Consider the following 24,859-nt stretch of genomic DNA (forward strand, 5'->3'; position numbering starts at 1 on the left):
ACCCGGAAAAGCTGCAACAAGCTTTCCAATCACTGTTGACACAAAACGTATTGTTACTGTGCCGGATGATAGTAGTTGGGAACACAAATGGCTAATTTCTTGAGTCCTCTCTGTCAGCCTGACACACATGCATTGAGAGTTTAGTATACAACCTAAAAATGTTATTTCTTGTACAGGCTTCAGAATTGACTTTTGGGGGTGGATGACAAAGCCTAGGTCAAATAATATTTGGGCTGTGTCTCTTACAGCTTCTTGTGCTGCTTGGCTCGAATTGGCAACTATCAACGTATCATCAATATAGGCTACTACGCTGTACCCTTTGCACCTCATTACTGACAAAGGAGGTTTTAGGAATTTTGTAAATATCCTTGGCCCTGAACTGAGCCCATTTTGGAGTGATTTGAATTGCCATAAATCTTTGTTCCAATAGAACTTAAGATATTTCCTATGATGCACAGCAATAGGCACAGAGTAATATGCATCCTTGAGGTCTATTGAAGCTAAGAAGCAATCTGATCTCAGTAATTGGAGTGCAGTCTCTAGAGTATCCATCTTAAAATGATGATATTCTAAATGATCATTCAATCGTGACAAATCTAAAATTATCCGATGGTTACCATCTTTCTTAGGCCTTGTAAATATATTGGAGATAAATTCTCCTTGCTCATTCACAGATTTTCAATCACACCTTTGCTCTGAAGACGATCAATTTCAAGAGTTACGGCCTGTTTTTCCCTTTCATCTAATTTATATGGATAAGGAATATGATCTTGGACTGGTGGTCCATTTTCATTGAATTCTAGTTCATAGCCAGAGACTGTTTTAAGAATATTACTGTCAGAAGTGATTGCTTTCCAAGTTTCAATATGACTCCTCAAATGTCCACCAATCTGCTCAAAAACTGAACATTCACTTACTTGTGATATGCGTTGTCTTGCTTGCCCTTCAGGCATGTCTTCTACCGTCTCTCTGGATTTGGGTAGGTTGAGGCTGGCTTGCCCCGCTTGGGTTTCATGGGGCGATGACCCCTGGTTGGTGCTTGCTGGAACGGGGCGGCAAACTGCCCCTGCCTTCCGCCTAAAAAAGGCTGGTGTCCCAAGCTTGAACTTGAAGATGACACCCATCCAGCATCCTGGTATCTCTGGCTGGGTTTAGCATACGGCTTTGCAAAAGGCCTGGCAAATCCTCCAGCTGCAACAGGCCCTTGACTGGGATTGGTTCGATATCGATGCTTCCGCATCACTCCCACTGCCTTTTGTTCTTCATCCATTTCCTTTATGGTCCTGGAAAGTTCATCTCCGAACAACCACTGCGTGGTTTTTACAGAGGGTTTGCACAAGTAAGTGTATCTAGGGTGCAATTCCGGTTTGATAAAATTTTTACGGAGCTGGTTCAGTTCGAAATGTGCATTCCCTAACAATGCCACGGCATCTTGTTGGGTTTCATTAAGCTCAGGCACGTCCTTTAAGGAGTTCATAAGAGCAGTAATCCCTTTAACTAAAGGCCTCTGGCCACTCTGAATTTTCATATCAAGTGTACGGGCATGAGGACGCAGATTATCCCAAACCAACGGGTTAACTCGAAGAACTAGCAGGTGAGTGGAGTTAGCAGGTCTCATACTTCTCGCATGTCCCTGCCAAATATTTTTCCTCGAGTGGGTGTGTAAGAAGAAAATCAACACTTCGTGCGTGCTCAGATCCGAGACAGCGAACCTAGAAGAGAACCCAATTTCTTCCTGACCTTCATCAGTTTGCAGGGTATTAGCATCAGTTACATGTTTATTCAGTCTTCGTTTCTTAGCAACTTCAACCTGCTGATCTGGAGCAGTGTCAACCGGCTGCATAGTTTCAGAGGATGCGCAAGTAGGAGAGTCTGGGTACCCCATCTCTATATCTGCGTCCATTTGAGTAGATCTATCATAATCATAATCATGTTCTCCATAGTCTGCATGTTCATAAACATCCCCATAATTTACTACACTGCGCTATACTTACCTATACCATCTCATCAAATTGCTATTCGTTACCCCAACTCGAATAGCCACCGGTAAAAAACTCCCCGAAAAAGGCTAACTGCATTCAGGTAGCCTGGGAAACCCGTCACGGAACGAGACCCATAAAACCCGGTCTCCGCATATAAGCTTCCTCTTTCGTTACCGCGACGTCGCTGAGTAAACGTTTAGCCACCGCGCTTCAGTGCTTTTCTTTTGAATCACGATGTCTGAAGAAATAACTGACATGAACATTAATTCCCAAGCCTCCCCAAATCTCAATCAAGGGGAGAATAACTCGGTCAAGACAAAGCCGAGGGTCAATATTTCGGCCAAGACAAAGCCGAAAAATAATGATAAGGCGGCCAAGACAAAGCCGAAGAACAAGAATCCTAACACTAATAACCCGGCCAAGACAACGCCGGCTAATACCTCTACACAATCAGACACCCAGTCCCATAGGCGGGAGGTAGACAAGGGTATGGATAAATCGGAAGAGACTGTTTACACTCCTTCCGATCGGGGTAGCTCCTCATCAAAGAATAGGGCGGGCAAGAAGAGGCCTCGCGATGACCACTCGTGTTCTCATTACAATCAGACTCAAAGTATTGACCCACTACAACCCCCTGTAATTCAGAAAAAGAGCCGACTGGCCCAGGATTGTGACAGGTCAGTCCATTCATTGCCAGACCCCGCCGAGGCGGGTAGTTGGATCTTGCAAGCCTTGCAGGCGGCCCTCCCCCAGCGGGCGCCGCCATCGACCCTTCCAGACCCCGACCCTCTGGATTTGCTTACCGCCAGCCCGGCAAGTAATAGACAAAGTCGCCCGAGACAACGGGCTAATGAAGACTCGACTCATTCTAGACGTAGAGAGAGGTCTAGATCGCCTCGTAACGGTCGCAGAGTGGGGGCTAATGATAACTCGCCTCGTATTAGCCGTAGAGAAAAAGTATTTTCCATTGTGGGAGAATCTGATTCAGAATTTGATTACCACCGACCTGTTACATCTCGCAGAAGAGATTGGGGCGATTTCTCACCATCTAATTCTAATAGCAGCCCCGCGCATTCCCTCCAAGCTGCCCAGCATATGGGATTCGAACGAGGACAATCACCATTGGGGGTACGAGAGAGTTCTGACATACACGAACGCGATACTCCGGCTAGTGGGAACAGGCATCAGTCAGCCCTGATCTTGACTAAATACTGCCCTCAACTTCGGGCCGAAGACAATACTAGTAGCGAAACTGAGCGAGAGAAGTCAATCTTCCGCCTGAACTCGTCCCTTACTCGTTCGGACGAAGTCAGTCCGGCGATCAAGATGGATGCCCCGTATAAATCCTGCTTTCGGGGCCTAGATAAGCAACACTCTCGGCTTAAACCGATCAGTAAAGAAGTGTCAAGGGATTATCGATTTGCCGCTCAAGACTTTGAGGATTTTTTGTGCACACCTTCGGTCCCGGACGTTGCTTTCCGTGTTGGGGATGCGGGAGCGAGGAAGTCTAGATCGGGCTGTAACCCTCTCCGCGGCTCAAGCTACCGCTCAGCCGACTATCAGCTTGCATCGCTGGACGCGGCCGCCCGGAGCAGTATGAGACTCGCGATGTACCAGGGGTGCCTGTTAACCGCTCTTAGTGAGGCTGAGCGGCTTGGAGTCTCTACCGGTGACAAAAACTTATTGTTAGAATCACTCACAAAGATTGCTGATCTCCAGTATGAGCAAGCAGCAAGATCAACTCTACTATGCTCGAGGGCAAGAAGAGCCAAAGTTTTAGATGCCCTCAAGATTGAAAAGGAGGCAGCAAGACTGCTCAATAAGCTCCCTTGTGAAGGTAAGGACTTGTTTCATGGACATTTTCAAGATGTTTTGGATGAGTCTATTTCAGCCAGCACCACAGCTGACAAGACTTTTTATAGGCTCTCTTCGAGTAGACCTAGCCCGCCAGGCACCGCTAATGCTAGACAGGGCCAGGCCCAGAGACCCCCCTTTGCTAGCTCTAGCTCCAGACCCCAGCCCCAGGCCTACAATGAACATAAGGGGTCATCCCTCTCCTTCCCTCGCTCTGGTGTTGACGCCAGGATTGAAAGGGGCCGCGGGGAAAGTCATAGGAAACCTCGGGGTGGAGGTCGGGGCCGCCAGGCCCACTTTCAGCGCACCGAATTTAGGGCCCCCACTCAAAACCGGGACTTTTGACAATCAAACACTAGTCATTCCCCACCTTCAGCAAGTCCCAGTAGGGGGAAGACTTTTTCTTTGCTTACAGAACTGGGAAAAGATAACCAAAGACAAATTTGTTCTAGAGATACTAAGATCGGGATACAATCCAAATTTCCCAAGAGTAATTCATCCTTCCCATTTTCGACAACAGACCCCCATACCAAGGGATCCTTCACGCCGACAGGCTCTCCAATCAGAAATACAGTCTCTACTCCACAAAGGAGCTATCATAACAGTCCCAGACCACAAGTCCCTCATCCTCTCCCCCGTTTTCCTGGTAAAGAAACGCTCCGGGGGTTTTCGCATGATAATCAACCTAAAGAAGATAAACAAACTCCTCCCAGATCAAACATTCAGAATGGAGTCCCTTACAACCATCCTACCTCTGATAAAACCCAATCAATGGGCAGTCACTATAGACCTCAAAGACGCTTATTATCATGTTCCTATAGCCCCAGACGCCTGCAAGTTTCTGGGCTTCAAAGTAGGAGACGTTTGTTATCAGTTCATAGCCCTTCCGTTCGGCCTAAAGCCTGCCCCAAGGATATTTTCCCGACTGGTGAGAGTCCTCGCCGCAGAGTCCTCGCCGCAGAGTTAAGAAGGCGAGGCATTACTATCTTCTGTTACCTGGACGACTGGCTCCTCCTCGGCCCTTCCAGGACCTCTCTTGCCTACAACGTAAGCGTTGTCCGAAAGCTAGCTTCGGATCTAGGTTTTCTGATCAACAAAGAAAAATCAAGGTTCACACCAACAAGATCACCAGAGTTTCTAGGGGCGATAATATCCATCCCAAACTTAATAGTTCGCCCTTCCCCTCACAGAATAAAGAAGATCCAGTCAGTAGGTGCAGAGCTCTACTCAAACTCATGCTCGCCAGCCAGAACTTGGCAAATTTTCCTCGGTCTATTAGCAAGCCTAGTGGATCTAATCCCGCAGTGCAGACGACATATGAGGCCACTCCAACTGCACTTCCTGAGACACTTCAGGCCCAGAATTCACCCCAGGGACCATCTTGTTCCCATGACAGATGCGATGATGCATGCAATTCATCTGTGGTCAGCATGTCGATTTCTGAACCAAGGGAAGCAAACTCAGAACCCAAAACCAACCCTCACCCTAACGACCGATGCTTCAAAGCTGGGTTGGGGAGCACACATGGGGAAATTCAAAGCCTCCGGCCAATGGCAAGAAAGAGATTCAGCACAGCATATCAATGTTCTAGAAATGAAGGCGGTTCAACTGGCTCTACTTGCCTTCCTCCCCCAAGTTGCCAACCAGTGCATTCTGGTGAAATCAGACAACAGCACAGTGGTCTCCTACATAAACAGGGAAGGAGGGACAAGGTCATCTACTCTTTGCTTCCTAACATTGGAAATTCTAGCATGGTGCCAGAACAATCACATAACCCTAAAGGCTTGCCACATCCCAGGGAAAGAAAATTACATTGCAGACTTCCTCTCTCGGGGAAGTTATCTCCCATCAGAATGGCAACTCAATCTCACCATAGTGGAGAGAATCTTCAGTCAGGGCGACCAGCCTCAGATAGACTTATTTGCATCAGCCCTGAACAAGCAGCTCCCGACTTATTGCACGAAACATCAAGATCCCTTAGCCTTTGCGACAGACTCCCTAACAATCCCTTGGAAGGGGATCCTGGGTTATGCCTTTCCGCCCTTTCCCATAATACCTCAAGTGCTGGAGAAAGTGAGGAAGGAAGCTTACGTTCTCATCGCACCTTGGTGGCCGAGGAGACCATGGTTCACAACACTTACAGATCTCCTAGTGGGGACTCCCAAAAGACTACCCCCACTGGTGGACCTCCTAAAACAACCCGGGACGGACACTTATTACCCGAACCCGGAAAGACTTTGCCTAACACTCTGGCCCATCTCAGGAAATCAGCAACTAAAGCGGGCCTTTCGGAGAGAGCTGCAGACATGGCCTCTAGATTCCTGCGATCCTCCACCAGGAACACTTATGATTCTAGACTCCAGAGATACTTCCGGTGGTGTGACAGTTTACAGATTGATCCAACCTCTGCCTCTTTAGGTAAGATAGCAGATTTCTTACTTCTACTATTTGATGAAGGTTTATCTGTCTCCTCCATAAGGGGTTACAGGTCAGCCATAGCAGCCATTCATTCAGGCTTCTCTAATGGGGAAACTATCTCAAATTCAGTTGTCCTTGCCAGGCTAACAAGATCCTTTTTATTACAGAATCTTCCTTGCCGAAGACTCTTCCTTGCCGAAGACTCTTTCCCAAATGGGACCTTCCGCGGGTCCTTCGGGCCCTGGCGAAACACTCATGACCCCTTTGAACCCATGCATAAATGCTCCCTCCTTGATCTGTCCATTAAAACAGCCTTCTTGTTGGCTATAGCTTCAGGTCAAAGACGTAGTTTGCTTCATGCACTCACGGTAAGGCCGGGTCATATCCGTTGGGAGAAGGGCAGAGTCCGCCTGATCCCTAGACCAGGTTTCCTAGCTAAAAATCAAAAAGAAAGCTCTAAACCTTGTGAAATTGTTCTTCCAGCCATTAACAATCTCTCGTCAGTTTCCGAAGATAGGTTATGGTGTCCTGTACGTGCTTTGAAGTGGTACATTGATAGGACTAAATGTATTCGCACTTCCCACCAACTTTTCATTAGTTCAATAGAACCTCACGGCCCTGTTAGTCCAATTACAATTTCCCGATGGTTAGTACAGGGGATCAAGTCAGGTGGAGGGGACGCCATATTATCAGGGTCCATTAGAGCCCACGATACACGGGGCATAGCAACATCTTGGGCGCTTTTTCAGGGTACCTCTATAGAGGAGATTCTCCAGGCAGCCTATTGGACCAATTCCAATACCTTTGTATCTTATTACTTATCCGATGTTATAAGCCGAGACACAGGTTTTGCCTCGGCGGTTCTGTCCTGTCCTAATCGTTCCTAAACTATTTCCAGTTGATATATTTCATTAATGAGGTTGATGTTATTTTTACCCCTCATTCCTAGGGTAGCTTCTCCAGTTGGGAGACTGCTCCATTTTATAGTCAGTTTCTTTATCGTTATGATATCATGTCTGGAAAGGGTCTCATTTCTGCCCCTCCTCCAGTTTTTTCCGTGCTATTCTAGCAATTTGATGAGATGGTATAGGTAAGTATAGCGCAGTGTAGTAAATCAGAATGCTCAGTAGTGAGCATATTATTTACTAACAAGCTATACTTACCTATAACTCCCCACCCGTCCTCCCCTGCAGACTTCGCCCCTCCTTGGCTACGAAAGAGGAGGCTTATATGCGGAGACCGGGTTTTATGGGTCTCGTTCCGTGACGGGTTTCCCAGGCTACCTGAATGCAGTTAGCCTTTTTCGGGGAGTTTTTTACCGGTGGCTATTCGAGTTGGGGTAACGAATAGCAATTTGATGAGAGGGTATAGGTAAGTATAGCTTGTTAGTAAATAATATGCTCACTACTGAGCATTCTGATCATATTCTTCAGGGTCATAATCACGCGTATGATCCCGCTCAAACCTGTGAGTATGTGCACTGCCTGCACCACCAGGCCTAGATCTAGACTTTTGTTTATCACTCTGAGTCTGAGGTTTTGTTTGTGACTGTGAGCACAAAGTCTCTAACATAGACTTGATCTCTATCCGCTCCTCCTGGGAGCGTTTCAACTCCTCAAGTTTTCCCATCCTGCTTACCAAACTTATATTCTTGGTTTTCTTTATACCCGTACTTGCCGTACCGGGCGAGCTTGAGCTCCCTCCCTTGGCGGCAGCGGTAGCTGTAGTGGCGGCTGTAGCCCCGGGCGCACCCGAAGCTCCGGCGGAGGACCTGCTCACGGCGTGGTCCCGAGAAACAATGCCTGACCCCGCAGGATCGACAGACAATTTCTTCTTTTGGCTTGGGCCCGCAGGCTCGCCAGTTTTCCTCTTTGTGCAGGAGCCTGCAGGCTCCACTTTCTCCGAATCCTTCATGATGTTTTGGTCGAAAAAGGAGAAATTTTCTGAACTTTTGTAGGTCCACAGATCTTCAAGAGTGTTGTGGCAAACGCAAAAACGTAGCGAAAGTGGCAAGGCGCATGCGCGGGGCGGGCTTCTCACATTAGATCGAACGTACACCGTTCGAAATAAAATACAAATACTAGGCCTATATACTGCAAAAGGATAACTGATTAATATTTGTAAGAAACATCCTACATGTCAATCTCTCCTTCTGTCTACTATCCTATCTCAATTTCATTTCCTTTACGGTCTTTTCTCCTCCTCTCTTCTCTTTCTATCTTGGCTTTGACATCTCTTCATTAAAATAGTTATTTTCTCAATTATATGGAAATACCCGCAATAAGCCCTCATGGCTTTTGATGTTTCCACCATATTTCAATTTGTTGTGTAGTTTTTACATGTATGTAATATTGCCTTCTCTCACTTTCTTTTCATTTTTTATGTTTTTTTTCTGTATGTGATATATGTATATGTATATTCTTGCTTGTGATTGATGATAATGTTTGTTTTAATTGAATATGGAAATAAATGAAATTAATGAAACATGCTCTTTTCTTGTAAGTGGAAGAGTTAATATCTTGAACACCTGAGCAGTAAGTCAATGAACTTTCAAATTTCTATCCTTTTTCTTTGTTTAGTACATTGAGAACCTTGATGGCCTGAAGTGGCTCCAAGTACTGAACTTGTCCTTCAACCAGATCCAGAAGATGGAGCACCTGGCCCACCTGACCCGTCTGAGGGAGCTAGACCTGAGTTGTAATTGCATCATTAAAATTGAGGGTATTGAGACCCTGCTACACCTTCAAATCCTCAACCTCTCCCACAACTTAATAGAGACCATACCAGCTTCGCTTGGCAAGAAGCTCAAAGCCATGAGGGAGCTCCACATGGAAGGCAATATGCTCTTTTCGGTAAGTTGAAGAGTTTATATCTTAAACACCTGAGCAGTTACTATATTGATAAATTGATATGAATATCTAACACCATATATTTTTTTCCTGTCACCTGGATTACTGTAATACAATATTTTCCAACCTTATTATACATACCTTGTTCCACTTCAATGGGTTTAAAACTGCGCTGCCACATGTAGACTAGTCTCAGGAAACCTGGCTCCCCATTCACTACCATATCTCTCAAAGTTTTCCTTTGCTACCAAAATCCTCAATGGCCAATCCCCAAAATCTTACAGATCACATTTCTTTGTGCTCTAGTACCTCCTCAAGACATCTCTGTTCATCGTCAACAATGCAGATAACTCCCGGACCTCCTCGAACCTCTACAAAATATGGTGACTGCGCTTTTTTGTCTTGCCCACCTGAGATGAAGGCGGGGCTAAGAGATCGAAATGTCATCCGTCTTACTTCTGTCCGTCACAAACATGACACACAACTCCGCAGCCGTATGTCACTTTTCAACCAAACTTGGATTGTAGATGTACTGAGGGGACCTACATGTTATGCTGCACTCAGAGGTGACATGTTAAAGTCAAAGGTCATTTTCAGGTCAACGTTAAAATTTACATGCAAGATTCTCTTATGACATAACTCCGCAACCATAAGTCACTTTCAACCAAACTTGGTTGGTAGATGTATTTAGGGGACCTGCATATTATGATTCAGACAGAGGTCACATTGAAAGATCAAAGGTCATTTTCAGGTCAACTTTAAAGTTTACGGGCAAGACTCTTTTATGACACATAACTCCGCAGCCGTAAGTCACTTTCCACCCAAACTTAGGTTGTAGATGTACTTGGGAGACCTGCATGTCATGGTGCAATCAGAGGTCACATGGTAAGGTCAAAGGTCATTTTGAGGTTAATGTTATGACACATTTCTGCAAGCATAAGTCACTTTTATACCAAACTTGAGTTGTAGGTGAACTTGGGAGACCTGCATGTTATTGTGTTCAGAGGTCACATGGTAAGGTCAAAGTTAATTTTGAGGTCAACATTATTGCAAGACTCTTTATGACAAATGTTATTCCATCCAAGTTATAATAATGAAGTTTTGGTACAATTCTGTTGCGTGCCCTTGCAAATCACGATATTTCTGGTTCTTTTCATAAATGGGCGAGACACAAAATGGCTTATGCCTTGTCTTCAATCACCCCTTCTCTTTGGAATAAGCTTTCTTAAACCTTCTTATATCTATAATGCCAAGACAGTTTCAGACCCTACTCAAAACCTACCCGTTTAATATAGTTCCAACGAAACCTTTGATACTTGGGGAAAGTTGTGAAGTACAGGGTTTTATGGTCGATTTGTTCAAGGTTGGTTTTGAAGTAAATCTAACTTGGTTGTCACCTTGGCAACACTGGGCAATTTTTTGTAAAATTAGCAAAATTATCATATTCATGTAATTAGTAAATGTCCAAGGCTCCACATTGATATTTTTTTATTGTTCCCAGGTTGTCCGTACTTTGATCTATATACATGTATATCTATATATACATGTTGACACACACTCAATGGTGAGGTTAATAAATTATGCACAATAAACTCAGATACAATACAATTTTTCCTTTCTTCTTCTTTGAATCCCTAAACAACTAAAAAGGATAGACTATGCAGGCCCAAAATCCAGTTTATTGTTGTTTTCTCTGTTGTAGCATTTTAAGGCAGGAGAAAGTCACAAGAAAAAAACATGCTGCCAAATTAGAACAATGCAAAAAGAGGCAAACAAAAATAATTTTTCAAAAAATAAAGTACATGTACAAAAAGAAACAAAATAATTAAAGAAAGAAGTGGAATAAAACAAATGAAGAAAGGAACAAGAAACGACATGACAAAACAAAGAAAAAAAAATTAGGGAAAATAAAAAGAATAAGAATTCAAGAAAAAATAATAAAACCAAATGAAAATACATGTATAAATGGGTAAAGGGGGAAAAGAAAGGGAAAAAGAATTAAGAAGCCATTACAAATATTTATATACACCCGTCCTAGACGGGATGTATTATGGTATCACGCTTGGTGTCCATCCATTCGTTAAGTTTTCCTTGTAATTGCGATAGGTTCAGTTTGACTAAACCTAATTTGGTGTGTATGATACTAGCATGGATCCCAGGAAGCCTATTGAATAAAAGGTCAAAGTGACATATTTTCATCTTACCCTTCTGCAGTCCTTGTAAACGCGATAACTTCAGTTTAACTTAAAGGGGAAGTTCACCCTGACAAAAAGTTTATTGTAAAAATGGCAGAAAAAATAATAAAAAATATTGCCGAAGGTTTGAGAAAAGTTCATCAAATAATTAAAAAGTTATCAGAATTTCTATTACTTGATTTGCGACGTCATATGCGAGCAGCATTCCTACATAGCGAATGGTAAAAAATCAATGAAATGTCATTTTCTCAGAAAATTGAAAATGGTTTTCACTGTAACTTTTGTATATCAATAGACAAATCATTTCACACCCGATCATGAAAAGAAAACAAAATTAAGTCATCAGGAACCATACAAAATTTGAAATTCATACATTTTATATTACATAACACATGGGGCACAAATCCAAAATTTTGAACTCTAATAACTTTCTTACTCTTTAACGAATTTTCCTCAAATCTTCACCAATATTTTTTACTATTTTTTCTGCTATTTTTACAACAAAGTTTTCTTCAGGGTGAACTTCCCCTTTAACTTACATGTAGGCTCATATAATTTGGTGTGTATAATACTAGCATGGATCCCAGGAAGCCTATTCTTTTTTTAGGTCAAAAGGTCAAAGTTCAAGGTCACACTGACATGTTTTCATCTTGCCCTTCTTGGCTCATATAATTTGTATGATACTAGCATAGCGGTAGATCCCTGCAATTCTATTGATTTTGAGGTCAGAAGGTCAAAGGTGAAGTCGCTATCTTCCACTTTTCTTGCTTGACCAATAGCTCAATTTTCTGTGCTCGCCTCAGCGACACTCTTGTTTAGGATTATTTTAAAAGTGTAAACCTTTTTTGATACATGCTGTATTAGTATACTCACCCCCTAGCATGCATGTCATGATATTCATCTTCTGTGGCAAATTCAATATAACTTTTTTTTTTATTGGGTGTCAATGTAATAAAGCATACAATATAGAATTGGTCCTATCATGTATATCATATTCTTTACAGCTCAGCGATGTAGCTAGACTACGACCCCTGAAAGATCTGGTGAGTCTGTCCATTTCAAACAATCCTCTGTGTGACCTTGCCCATTACCGACTGTATACAGTCTTTCATCTTAGAACTGTAGGGCTTCTGGATGGGCAGCCAGTCATTGAGAAAGAGAGAGTGGAGGCAGAGGATAGATTTGCTCAAGGTATGTCTGGGAGGGAATAGTGGAGGTAATGATGATGATAATGGGATTAGTGATGATGATGTTAATGGGATTATTGGAGGTGATGATGATAATGGGATTAGTGGAGGTGATGGTGTTAATGGGATTAGTGGAGGTGATGATGATAATGGGATTAGTGATGATGATGATAATGGGATAAGTGATAATGATGATAATGGGATTATTGGAGGTGATGATGTTAATGGGATTAGTGGAGGTTATGATGATAATGGGATTGGTGATGATGATGATGATAATGGGATTAGTGATAATGATGATAATGGGATTAGTGGAGGTGATGATGATGATAATGGGATTAGTGATGATGATGATAATGGGATTAGTGATAATGATGATAATGGGATTAGTGGAGGTGATGATGATAATGGGATTAGTGATAATGATGATAATGGGATTAGTGGAGGTGATGATGATGATAATGGGATTAGTGATGATGATGATGATAATGGGATTAGTGATAATGATGGTTATGGGATTAGTGGAGGTGATGATGATGATAATGGGATTAGTGATGATGATGATGATAATGGGATTAGTGATAATGATGATAATGGGATTAGTGGAGGTGATGATGATAATGGGATTAGTAGAGGTGATGATGATAATTGGATTGTGGAGGTGATGATGATGATGATAACGGAGATAGTGGAAGTGATGGTGATAATGTTTATCGTAGTCAGGTCCCTTAGGCCCATAATTTGAAGTATTGGGATAGAATCGCTGAGGGGCAAGAGAAATGCCTATCAATTACAAGAAGCTGTATAATCAGACAATTTTTTAGATGGATCTAGAATACGTTGGCTTTGGCATAGTCATTTTCATTTCAAAGCCTTTTCTAGTAGGGCTGATTGAATATTCATACCCCTGAGGATAAGGTTAATGCCACCCAGTTGTTTTTTAAACCTTTTTTTGTACTGGCGGGTAGCATTTGTATCTCCTTATCTTTAAAATCTGTAAATTGTCTCGGAAATTTGCATAATGAAATAGAAATATCAAATGAAGGTTTGAAATTTAATATTTTATTTGGAGGGAGAAACGAGAAGCCTGTGTTTTCCTTCATTTACTCATCATTGTCTCACCTGCATAGCAGAGTGAGACTATAGGTGCGACTTTTCCGACGGTGGCGGCGGTGTCAATACCAAATCTTAACCGAACGTTAAAGTTTTTAAAATGACAGCATAACTTAGAAAGTATATGGACCTAGTTCATGAAACTTGGCCATAAGGTTAATCAAGTATAACTGAACATCCTTCCTGAGTTTCAGGTCACATGATCAAGGTCAAAGGTCATGAAGGGTCAATGAACTTAGACCGTGTTGGGGGAATCAACATCAAAATTTTAACCTAAGGTTAAGTTTTTGAAATGTCATAACTTAGAAAATATGCGGACCTAGTTCATGAAACTTGGACATAAGATTAATCAAGTACAACTTAATATCCTGCCTGAGTTTCAAGTCATATGACCAAGGTCAAAGGTCATTTAAGGTCAATGAACTTTGGCCAAGTTGGACGTGTTTGTTGAATTATATGTACCATCATAACTCTGAAATTGTATTGGTCTAGTTCATAAAACTTGGAAATCAGAGTAAGCAAGTATCACTGAATATTCTATGCGAGTTGCAGGTCACATAACTAAGGTCAAACGTCAATGGACTTTGGTTATGTTGGGGGTACATGTATCTATAACCATCTTAGCTCTGAAAGTGTATGGATCTAGTTCATAAAACTTGGACATACATACTGTAAGAGTATTTATCACTGAATATCTCATGGGAGTTTCAGGTCACATGACCAAAGTCAAAGGTCATTTAAGATCATTGATCTCTGGCTATTTTGGAGGTTTTTGTCTCACCTGCATAGCAGAGTGAGACTATAGGCGCCGCTTTTCCGACGGCGGCGGCAGCGGCGGCGTCAACATCAAATCTTAACCTGAGGTTAAGTTTTTGAAATGACATCATAACTTAGAAAGTATATGGACCTAGTTCATGAAACTTGGCCATAAGGTTAATCAAGTATTACTGAACATCCTATTAGAGTTTCATGTCACATGACCAAGGTCAAAGGTCATTTAGGGTCAATGAACTTAGACCATGTTGGAGGAATCAACATCAAAATCTTAACCTGAGGTTAAGTTTTTGAAATGTCATCATAACTTAGAAAGTATATGGACCTAGTTCATGAAACTTGGACATAAGGTTAACCAAGTATCACTAAACATCCTGCATGAGTTTCACGTCACATGACCAAGGTCAAAGGTCATTTAGGGTCAATGAACTTTGGCCGAATTGGGGATATCTGTTGAATTCCCATCATAACTTTGAAAGTTTATGGATCTGATTCATGAAACTTGGACATAATAGTAACCAAGCACCACTGAACATTTTGTGCAAGTTTCAGGTCTCATGACTAAGGTCAAAGGTCATTTAGGGTCAATGAACTTTGGCCGAATTGTGGGTATCTGTTGAATTACCATCATAACTTTGAAAGTTTATTGATCTAGTTCATTAAACTTGGACATTAAAGTAATCAAGTATCACTGAACATCCTGTGCGCGTTTCAGGTCACATGACCAAGGTCAAAGGTCAATGAACTTTGGCCAAATTGGGTTATCTGTTGAATTACCATCATAACTTTGAAAGTTTATGGATCTGATTCATGAAACTTGTACATAAGAGTAATCAAGTATCACTGAACATCCTGTGCGAGTTTCAGGTCACATGATCAAGGTCAAAGGTCATGTAAGGTCAATGAACTTTGGCCATGTTGGTTTTTTTTTGTTGAATAACCATCATATCTCTGTAAGTTTATTGGTCTAGTTCATAAAAAGTGGACATAAGAGTAACCATGTATCACTAAACATCTTGTGCGAGTTAGAGTAGTTTTCAAAGTCAGCACTGCTGCTATATTGAACTGCGTGATGCAGGTGAGACGGCCAGAGGCATTCCACTTGTTATTAGATTGCTGTCATAACTTTCAAAGTTTGTAGATGTAGTTTAAAAAATATGGATATAGGGGTAATTAAGTATCCCTGACAAGTTTTAGGTTGCATGATCAAGGTTAAATGTCATTTATTGCTGCTATATTGAATTGCGTGATGCAGGTGAGAATACCAGAGGCGCTCCACTTTTTTTTAATTTCAACCCTAACTTGTTCTCATTTAAATTATTAGTCTTTCAGGTTAACTGCAGGATTGTTGCTTTGAATAATGGTTGGCATGCCGGATCTCCTGTAATCTCTCCCTTCCAATTACTCATAAATTACATCTAAATAAACTGGACAGCAAAAGAAAGTACCCACCCCAGTGAAAGGCCGCACACAAAAATTCACGACATAAATATAAATAATTTTTGTACACAGGTATGCTACAATACCCCTTATTAATCACATTCACATAAGCAATTGAATATCTTCATAACAAAAAATAACTTGACATGCATAGCATCTTTGTCTCTGAATCTAAAGTCCTACACAAAAGCACTTTCCACCAAGCAAAATATCCACTGAATGGACAACATTTTTTAACAACCAATATGTCAAAGTGAACACCTGTTTTTTCAAAAATGATGTTCATGAGTGTGCTCTGCATGTAGGGATGCTCCCCTTCCTGATTATGCAAATTCACAGAATGAAATCAGTAAGCTCTAGACTTGAAAGTACTTTACTCTGGTCTAAGCAAGCTTCCATCAGGAAAATCATGCCACGTCTGACACATGAACACCGATTAAGGGCCATCGGGATGCTTGAGGCAGGTGAAGTCATCGAGCGATTGCAAGACGTGTTGGTTGTTCGCACAGAGGTATTTCTCAACTGGCCACACGGTATCAGGAAACTGGAACTATAGGTGACAGACAAAGAAGGGGAAGGCCTCGGGTCACAACCCCTAATCAGGACAGGTGGATTCTCCTTCGACATCTTTGAGATCGTTTTCGTCCAGCTACCCAAACAGCTGCAGAAACAGTGGGCCAAAATGATAACCCTATCAGTGCTGACACTGAGACGTCGCTCGAGGGAGCAGGACCTGGTATCAAGACGGCCTTGCAGAGGTCAGGAGTTGACCACTATCCATAGAAGGAATAGACTGAGGTGGTGCAGAGAGCTAAACTGCTGGACCAGAAGACAATGGAATGCAGTGTTTTCAGATGAATCCAGGTTCTGCGTCAATACAAGTGATGGACGCGAGCGTGTGTGGCACAGAGCTGGAGAGCGATATGCAGAATGTTGCATTCGTGAAGTTGATCGGTGGGGTGGACCTTCTGTGATGGTGTGGGCAGGCATATCAGCCAACCATATGACTCATGGTTATCCTGGCAGGTAATCTGATAGCTCAGCGCTACGTTGATGAAGTATTGAGACCCCATCTGCTCCCCTTCCTGCAGGCACATCCTGGCATCACATTTTTTCAACAGGACTATGCGGGACCCCATACAGCACGGTTCACCACCAACTTCCTTCAGGAGCAGGACATTGACGTCATCCCATGGTGTGCATGCTCTCCTGACCTCAATCCCATTGAGCATCTGTGGGATGAACTTGGCAGACGGGTGAGATCAAGGGAACAGCCTCCTACCAATCTGCAAACATTGATCCAGGTTCTGCAGGAGGAATGGATAGAACTTCCCCAGGACTACGCCAGACAATTTTTCCAAAGCATGTGTCAGAGATTCCTAGAATGTGTCCAGGCACGAGGACATACACATTATTGAACATTGTTGTTTGTGTCTGGTTTATTTCATTCTTTGTCATTGACTTTTGTGTAAAACCTGGACAGCTGATTCTGTTACATTTTGTGACTTTTGATTCGGTGACCAAGATGATGTACATGTCATTTTATTTCTTTGTAATAAAGATAGTCACTTCCTGTTGGGTATGTGATTACTAATGGATATTGAACCATGCCTGTGTGCAAAATTGTTTATTTCTATGGGGTGAATTTTTGTGTGCAGCCTTGGAAAGAAGTGGGTACTTTCTTTTGCTGGCCAGTTTATATTTCAAACCCTGATCTCATTTAAGTAATTTATTAATTTATTTATTGTTATCTATTAATGTATTGTGTAGGCCTGTTTATTTTTACTTCATTTACCGGTATTTCTTTATTTCTGTTTTCTTTAGAAAGCATGTTTGTTAAACTACATTTTTTAGATCATTGTACAGTGTATGGTAATGAACAGTGAAAATGATTAAATAGAATTCAGTCTTAAAAAGTGTTGATTGTGATGTTAAAATTGAAATATATAATCAGTAACCGTTATTGCCATAACCATTATTTATCAGAGGAGATTGAAAACCTTGAGGTTCAGTTAGAAGCCAGAGAGAAGAGCTTCCAGGCTCTGGAAGCAGACCACACTACCACCTTGGATGAGAAGAAGAAAACTGAAGGCAAGGCTCAAGAACTGAAAAAGAAGGCGAAGTTCAACCAGGAGAAGATCAAAGAACTAGAAAATGAACTCAAAGCTAAAGATGAGCTGGTGAGTATGGTGATAAATAATTGTTCCTGTTGTAAACACAGGTTGTTATTTTCTCAACCATCTAACCAGCCTATTTAAGTAGCTCAAACAGCAGAGGGAATGGGTTTTTAATTTGTACGTGAAATCTTGTTTTTGTGCAATTTTGGTCTGAAGTTTGTAAGCTGTGTGCTTGAGCTTCGCAAATTTGGTATCAAAAGTTGAATACGTCATTAAGAAATACTGTGGCAAATTAATTAGGTGATTGGTCTTTATATCTTACGAAGAGCAAAAGCAGTCTGGAAGAGTGGAAGGGCTCCCCCACCCTATTAAACGCTTGCGATAACCCTGGATTAAAGACTGGACCAAAATGTGAAATTTACCAGTCATATAACATGCCTATCAAAAGCTCATATAAGTGAAACACGACAATGGAAGTTGCTTGCATTTCACTGCTAGCCAGCTGATTATTTGGCTTATGAGTAGCTCTAATTATCCGGTTTCAAAAATAAACTTTCCTGTGCTTTTCACCATCAAGATTGTGACATCATGTTGTGTTAGGAACATTGAGATTCCTTTGGTTTGTTGATCTTCACAGGAAAACTGGGTGATTTTACTGCTCTGTCAGATAAAGATATTATAAATATTTTTTTCTGCAAGCTGGAATTGACAAAATCTACAGCTTTGGAATACAATAGTTTTCGCCATATTTTATTTCCGGCAAATATTTTTTGATGGGGGGTGCCTCATGAAACTCTGAAATGGGGTTCTAAGGAACTGACCACAAGGGTAAAATACTTAGTCTTGGAAACTAAATACTGGGCGGTGTGAAAAACAGGGTCTACGGAACTGGATCGCGGTACATTAGGTACGGCACTCGCCAGCACTGTGCTTGCATACACGTATATGGGTGCTAGTGGTGCATAGAGCTGCCAGCGGAGGGAGTAGCCTTGCGTGCAGCTCTCTCATGCAGAGCTCACGCTGGACAATTTTGGCAGGACAAGGAAACTGAGATGTTTTGTAACGGGGGTCTTACTAGCAGGGCGGGGCAGCTTTTGAACAGAACTTTTGTCATATGGAGTATCTAGAGAACTGAAAGTTAGGTCTGAAAAAGGGGTTCACCAAAGCGGCATGTCCCCGTACCACCAATACATTTGAGTGCCCCCTAGGAGACTACAGTCGCTGCTTTACCGATGGCGGCGTTGTCAACATTGGAATCTTAACCAAGGTTAAGTTTTTGAAATGGCATCATAACTTAGAAAGTAAATGGACCTAATTCTTGAAACTTTGACGTACGGTTAATCAAGTATAACAAATATCCTGCCTGAATTTTAGGTCATATGACCAAGGCAAAGGTCAATGAACTTTGTCCATGTTGGGGGTATCTGTTGAATTACTACCACCATAACTTTGAAAGCTTATGGATCTGATTCATGAAACTTGGACATTAGAGTAAACAAGTATCACTGAACATCTCGTGGGAGTTTCAGGTCACATGACCAAAGTCAAAGGTCATTTAAGGTCATTGAACTTTGGCCATTTTGGAGGTAATTATTAGATTGCTGTCATAACTTTCAAAGTTCATAGATATACATGTAGTTTATAAAATGTGGATATAGGCGTAATCAAGTATCACTGACAAGTTTTAGGTCACATGATCAAGGTTAAATATCAATGAACTTAGTATTGTATCATTATATGAATGGTGTTTTTTGTGAATACTCATTTTATAGTCGTTTTCAAAGACAGCACTGCTGCTATATTGAATCACGTGATGCAGGCGAGACTGCCATATGCGCTCCACTTGTTTACATTTAATGCCTTTTAAGATAATTCTTTATAATTATTATCCATGATTCCGTTTCTTGCAACTTTTTTTTACCATCAACACAATTTTTCTTTAGATTAGATATGATCATTATCAAGCATACCAAGAACTAGGCCTGATCGAATGATTTGAATGGCTTGCCGCCAGTTGCTGATCGATTTACGTTGTTCGAATGTTGGGCAGATACTGATAAGACATTTGGGATAACTCGGAATACTCAAGTAATAATAAATGACAAGATAACAGTGATGACAATTGTTTTTAAATACTTGATACAGGCTTAAATATGATAGTACCGATGTAATTTGTCAAAAATGAACAATGATTGTATCACATGTAAACACCAACCTGAACGAGGTCCAAAATTTTAATCAAACCCGGCCTTGCATGCCCTCAATACACAATGTATGTTGTATGCATAAGTGTATATGAATAACTCTTTGGTTGCATGTGTGTGCACTTAAAACAGAAAGTATACACATATACAACTGACTTGAGCTGATATGTGATTGGAAATTGGATGGCCAATGAAACTTTTGGGAGACAACGAAGAAGCCATGTACGTGCGTTGATCCCATTAAGGTTGTGACTTGAGAAACAAATTGACTCCTCCCAATCTTTGTGTGTGAGTGTGTGTGAAAGAGAGAGAGAGAGAGGGGGAAACAAATTAGCGGTAGGAGCAAGAATTCTCTTCATGTTTCAAAACAATGCAATCTCTTTTAGCCCGCCCCCCCCCCCACACAATCAAAACAACATTCCAACACGTGCCTTCTAATTACAAATGTCGCTAGTCTCCCAAAATACTGTAGACCCAGTTATAGGTTCAAATTATGAAAAATTGTAATTTTGAGAGGTACTTCAAACAAAAAATATTTTGCAAATATTTAACATCGTGAGCAGTGCCACAGGAGGGGGTTTGGGCATGGTGTGGGCAATGGATGAAAGTTTTCAATAAGTAAAAGGCACCACTTGCATGTCTATCTCAAAGAATACTTCATGAATGAGTTTACAGAGACGTAAATTGGACCCAAGACTGTAGACTGATTCCTTCACCTGCATCGCATACATTCGGAATAACGAAGCTTCGGATATTCCGAAGGTTCGTTAGTCCGAAAACGAAGTGAGGTTCGTAATTGCGAAGGTTCGTTAATCCGAAAAAGAAATGAGGTTCATAATTCCGAAGGTTCCTTAGTCCGAAAACTAAATGATTAACTAACCTTATTTCGTTTTCGGACAAACGAACCTTCGGAACAACGAACCTTATTTCATTTTCGGATTAACAAACCTTTGGAACATCGAACCATATTTTATTTTTCTGATTATCGAACCTTAGGAATAACGCCACCAATGTTCGGATTAACGAACCCTTTTATGTTTTTGGATTAAAGAACATCGAGGTATAGGCAATTTACATGTTTCGGAATTACGAACCTTCGGAATTACGAAGTGTAACCACACGTATGGGTGTTGCATTCGGAGGGATGCATAATACAAGCATTGATTTAGGAAAAATTTATTGTTGGAAAAATAAAGTTAAAGTTTTAATCTCATTTCAAATAGAAATGAAAGAGAAGGGGCTTACTTTCATTTATGAGGAACAGATAATACTCTACCCTAGATGTAAACCCAAGTTTGGGACGTCTTCTTAAGTAGGTCAACTATTGGCTTGGAAGAATTGATCCCTGATGAACAATTGAATGAGTCGATTGTTTTTTTCAGGAAATAATTGAATGGTAAAATTGACAATCGTCCCAGGCCTACCAAGAACAATCCCAACCCAGATTACTGTTTCATTTTGAAATCTTTTGTGTGGAATACATGTTTTCCCTCTTTCAACTGGCTTGGTGTAAAAATGACAGAGGTAAAAATGCAGAGGTAAAAGTGGCAAAGGTAAAAATGGCAGATGTAAAAATGGCAAAGGTAAAAATGGCAGAGCTAAAAATGGCAGAGGTAAAAATGTCAAAGGTAAAAATGGCAGAGCTAAAAATGGTAAAGGTAAAAAAAGGCAGTTGAAAATGGCAGAGGTAAAAAAAGGCAGTTGAAAATGGCAAAGGTAAAAAAGGCAGAGGTGAAAATGGCAAAGGTAAAAAAACGCAGAGGTGAAAATGGCAAAGGTAAAAATAACAATAATAAAATGGCTCCATAGAATGGTACCTAAGTAACACCCATAAATTTAAATCGCTGATTCGCTACACATTTCAAAATTCATGCGGTAACCATTACCATAGAAACCAGTTTAGGAACCTGACATCCACTTGGACTAGCTGCAATGAGCTATTACTCTGAAAAAATGAACACTAATTGCTATTATAAACCTCTTTTTAAGAATGTCGAATAATCCGTTCCTCTGATTGGTCGAAAATCGAGGTCATGTAATCAACCATGCCTGCGAAACAACAAACTAAAGGTGGTTACCAAGGGCAACGGGCATAGTTAACAAGATTTCTGCCTGTTGCCCCCTGATCCGCCTCTTAACGACGGGCATGCAAAATGTTGTTTCCTGCAGTGATTGCGGATACCATGAATATCCGCACGATTTGATCAAAGTTTTAGACCATTCGCGCATTTACGCACTTATTGCGCAAGTGCGCGCAACAGATATGACATATCGATGGAACGATGCCGATCTTTGAGTTTTGCTTGTTTATTCCTGATTAAAAAATATGGCATTAATGAAAAGAAGACTAATTTATTAAGGACATAACGGATGTATCAGTCATCAAGTCTTGCTGCAGCTGTTCATTCAAAATCAAATGCATGCTTGCAAAAGGTGAGTCGGCTGAAAAGATAAGACGGCCATTGCACATTTGCCAGGTATGACAAACGACAACGTTAAGCTAGGTTGGGCGTAAGGTTAGGCCTACGTTATAGTCCAGTAGATATTTTTCATACCTGGAAAAGTTGTTAAGTACAAGGTTTTTTTGTTGATTTGCATTCTAGATGGGTATTGAAGTAAATTCAGCTTGGTTGCCACCTTGGCAACCTTGAGCATTTTTTTTAATTAGCCTAATTAGCATAATTATCTAATTAGCATATTACGATATGTAATATGCAACTTCTCTTAAACCAGAAAGATTAAAAACATAAATAATGTCATTTTACTAAGAGGTCCTGTGACGAGGAATCGATTAATAGCAATAAGTTAAAAATTTAAGTTATGCAATTATCGTAATCAGCCTAATTAGCATAATGAGCTAATTAGCATAAGTGTAATATATACGTATTTGTGGATGTCTATCCCCCAAATCCCCAATATGTACATAATGCATCCCTTTTAGGGTTTTCTATAGCGAGGAATTCATTTATGACATTATTTTTAAATTTTAGCCAATGTAATTGCTGTAATTAACATAATTAGCATAATGCACTAATTAACACATATACATGTATATTCTGTTTGTGGTAACTTCCGTAGGAACTCGGCAGGACAGCATTTTTTTTGCTGGTAAACGCCAAGCTGGTATATAACCAATTACCTTGGAAACATTTTACGTCTAGATTAATCAGTCATAGTGGCTGACGTAATAGACGACAGATATCACTCTTGGGCCTTTTTATCAAAGTGGAGACAATGGCAGAGTTGGGATTCGAACTCACAACCTTGCGATTATGAGTCCAATGCTCTAACCACTGGACCACACGACCCGTATATGTGTAATACATATAAAAATATATTTTTCTTTGTCATTTCATGTCGAGAATGTCCAAAAACATGATTAATACAGCTACCCTATGCTTGTTTTCTATGGCGAAGAATTCATTTATGACATTATTTTTCTCTTCTTACTAAAATGTAATTGTCGTAATTAGCATAATTAGCATAATGCGCTAATTACCATATATGTGCAATATATACATTCCTTTGTCATTTTATATTGAAAATGCCAAAAACATAAATAAAACAGCTATCCCATGGTTTTCTATGACGAGGAATTAATTTCTGACATTATTTCTTCCCCTTTTTACCAATGTAATTGTCGTAATTAGTATCATTAGCATAATGCGCTAATTAACATGTATGTGCAATACATATATTCCTTTGTCATTTTATATTGAAAATTTCCGAATACATGAATAATACAGCTATCCCATGGTTTTCTATGACGAGGAATTAATTTCTGACATTATTTTTTCCCCCTTTTACCAATGTAATTGTCGTAATTATTATAATTAGCATAATGCGCTAATTAACATATATGTGCAATACATATTCCTTTGTCATTTTATATCGAAAATTCCGAATACATGAATAATACAGCTATCCTATAGTTTGATGAGGAATTCTTTTGTGACATCTTTTTCCTTTAAACAATGTTATTGTTATAATTAGCTTAATTAGCACAATGCGCTAATTAATATATATTTGCAATAAATAGATTTCTGTGTCAAAGTACTGTCTACATCGGCCTGAAAACATATATAATACAGCCAGGGTTGGCGGATTTAAATCACGTTGATTTAAATCGTGATTTAAATCGCGATTTAAATCACCATGATTTTTTTTTAAAAATCATTGATTTAAATCACTTCCATTGAAAAATGTACAAATCATGGACAAAGTATATGTTCAATGCAGTTTTAATTCTTCAAGTCAACTGAAAATTTTGAATTAACTTTATATCAATAAAAGATCAACAAAGTCTTCATATCTACTTAAAACAAATTAAAATCAAATCAATAAAATCAGGTAATTCCTTAAAAACTACAGATGTATGTTGTCAACAGGTACTCATTTTTTGTAAATTATGTCGAGTTTTTCTTCTGAAATTTTACATTCTTTGTCAGTTATTATTAGTCAATTTCTTTCTTAACATAAAGTTTTCACATAATCCAACTTTTCAGAGAGCAGTTTGTAAAAAAAATATATAATATATAAAAATCAATGAGAAAAGGTTTGTTGGTAGTTTTCCAGTTTTGATCCTTCGCCTACACATAACGACTTATGTCATGTAAAATAAAAAAAATGATACCTGCATGTAATCAACATATTTAACGTGCCTCTTATTTCGTATTGTTACATTTATCATACATTTGATGTTTTAAATAACATAATTATAAAAATC

The 24,859-nt window shown here is 40.4% G+C and overlaps 2 protein-coding genes across 2 annotated transcripts in view; one reads left to right on the forward strand and one right to left on the reverse strand.

The window, feature by feature from the left end:
* Window positions 1-958: 958 nt before the first annotated feature.
* On the reverse strand, window positions 959-8,327 carry LOC121428949. Its single transcript, XM_041625843.1, has 2 exons — window positions 7,676-8,327; window positions 959-1,971 (listed from the first exon to the last, which is right to left on the reverse strand). Exons 1-2 carry the CDS (start codon window positions 8,166-8,168, stop codon window positions 959-961), a joined length of 1,506 nt encoding a protein of 501 aa, XP_041481777.1. The 5' UTR covers window positions 8,169-8,327.
* Window positions 8,328-8,544: 217 nt separating this feature from the next.
* The window catches only part of LOC121428950 (centriolin-like), a 49,805-nt gene continuing 33,490 nt past the window's right edge, over window positions 8,545-24,859 (forward strand). Inside the window, exons 1-4 of the mRNA XM_041625844.1 lie at window positions 8,545-8,556; window positions 8,834-9,106; window positions 12,303-12,489; window positions 17,799-17,992. Coding sequence (XP_041481778.1) covers window positions 8,545-8,556; window positions 8,834-9,106; window positions 12,303-12,489; window positions 17,799-17,992 — 666 coding nt within the window. The remainder of the gene's footprint in view (window positions 8,557-8,833; window positions 9,107-12,302; window positions 12,490-17,798; window positions 17,993-24,859) is intronic.

The sequence above is a fragment of the Lytechinus variegatus genome, chromosome 15 (assembly GCF_018143015.1).
Source record: "Lytechinus variegatus isolate NC3 chromosome 15, Lvar_3.0, whole genome shotgun sequence".
NCBI classification, from domain to species: Eukaryota; Metazoa; Echinodermata; class Echinoidea; order Temnopleuroida; family Toxopneustidae; genus Lytechinus; species Lytechinus variegatus.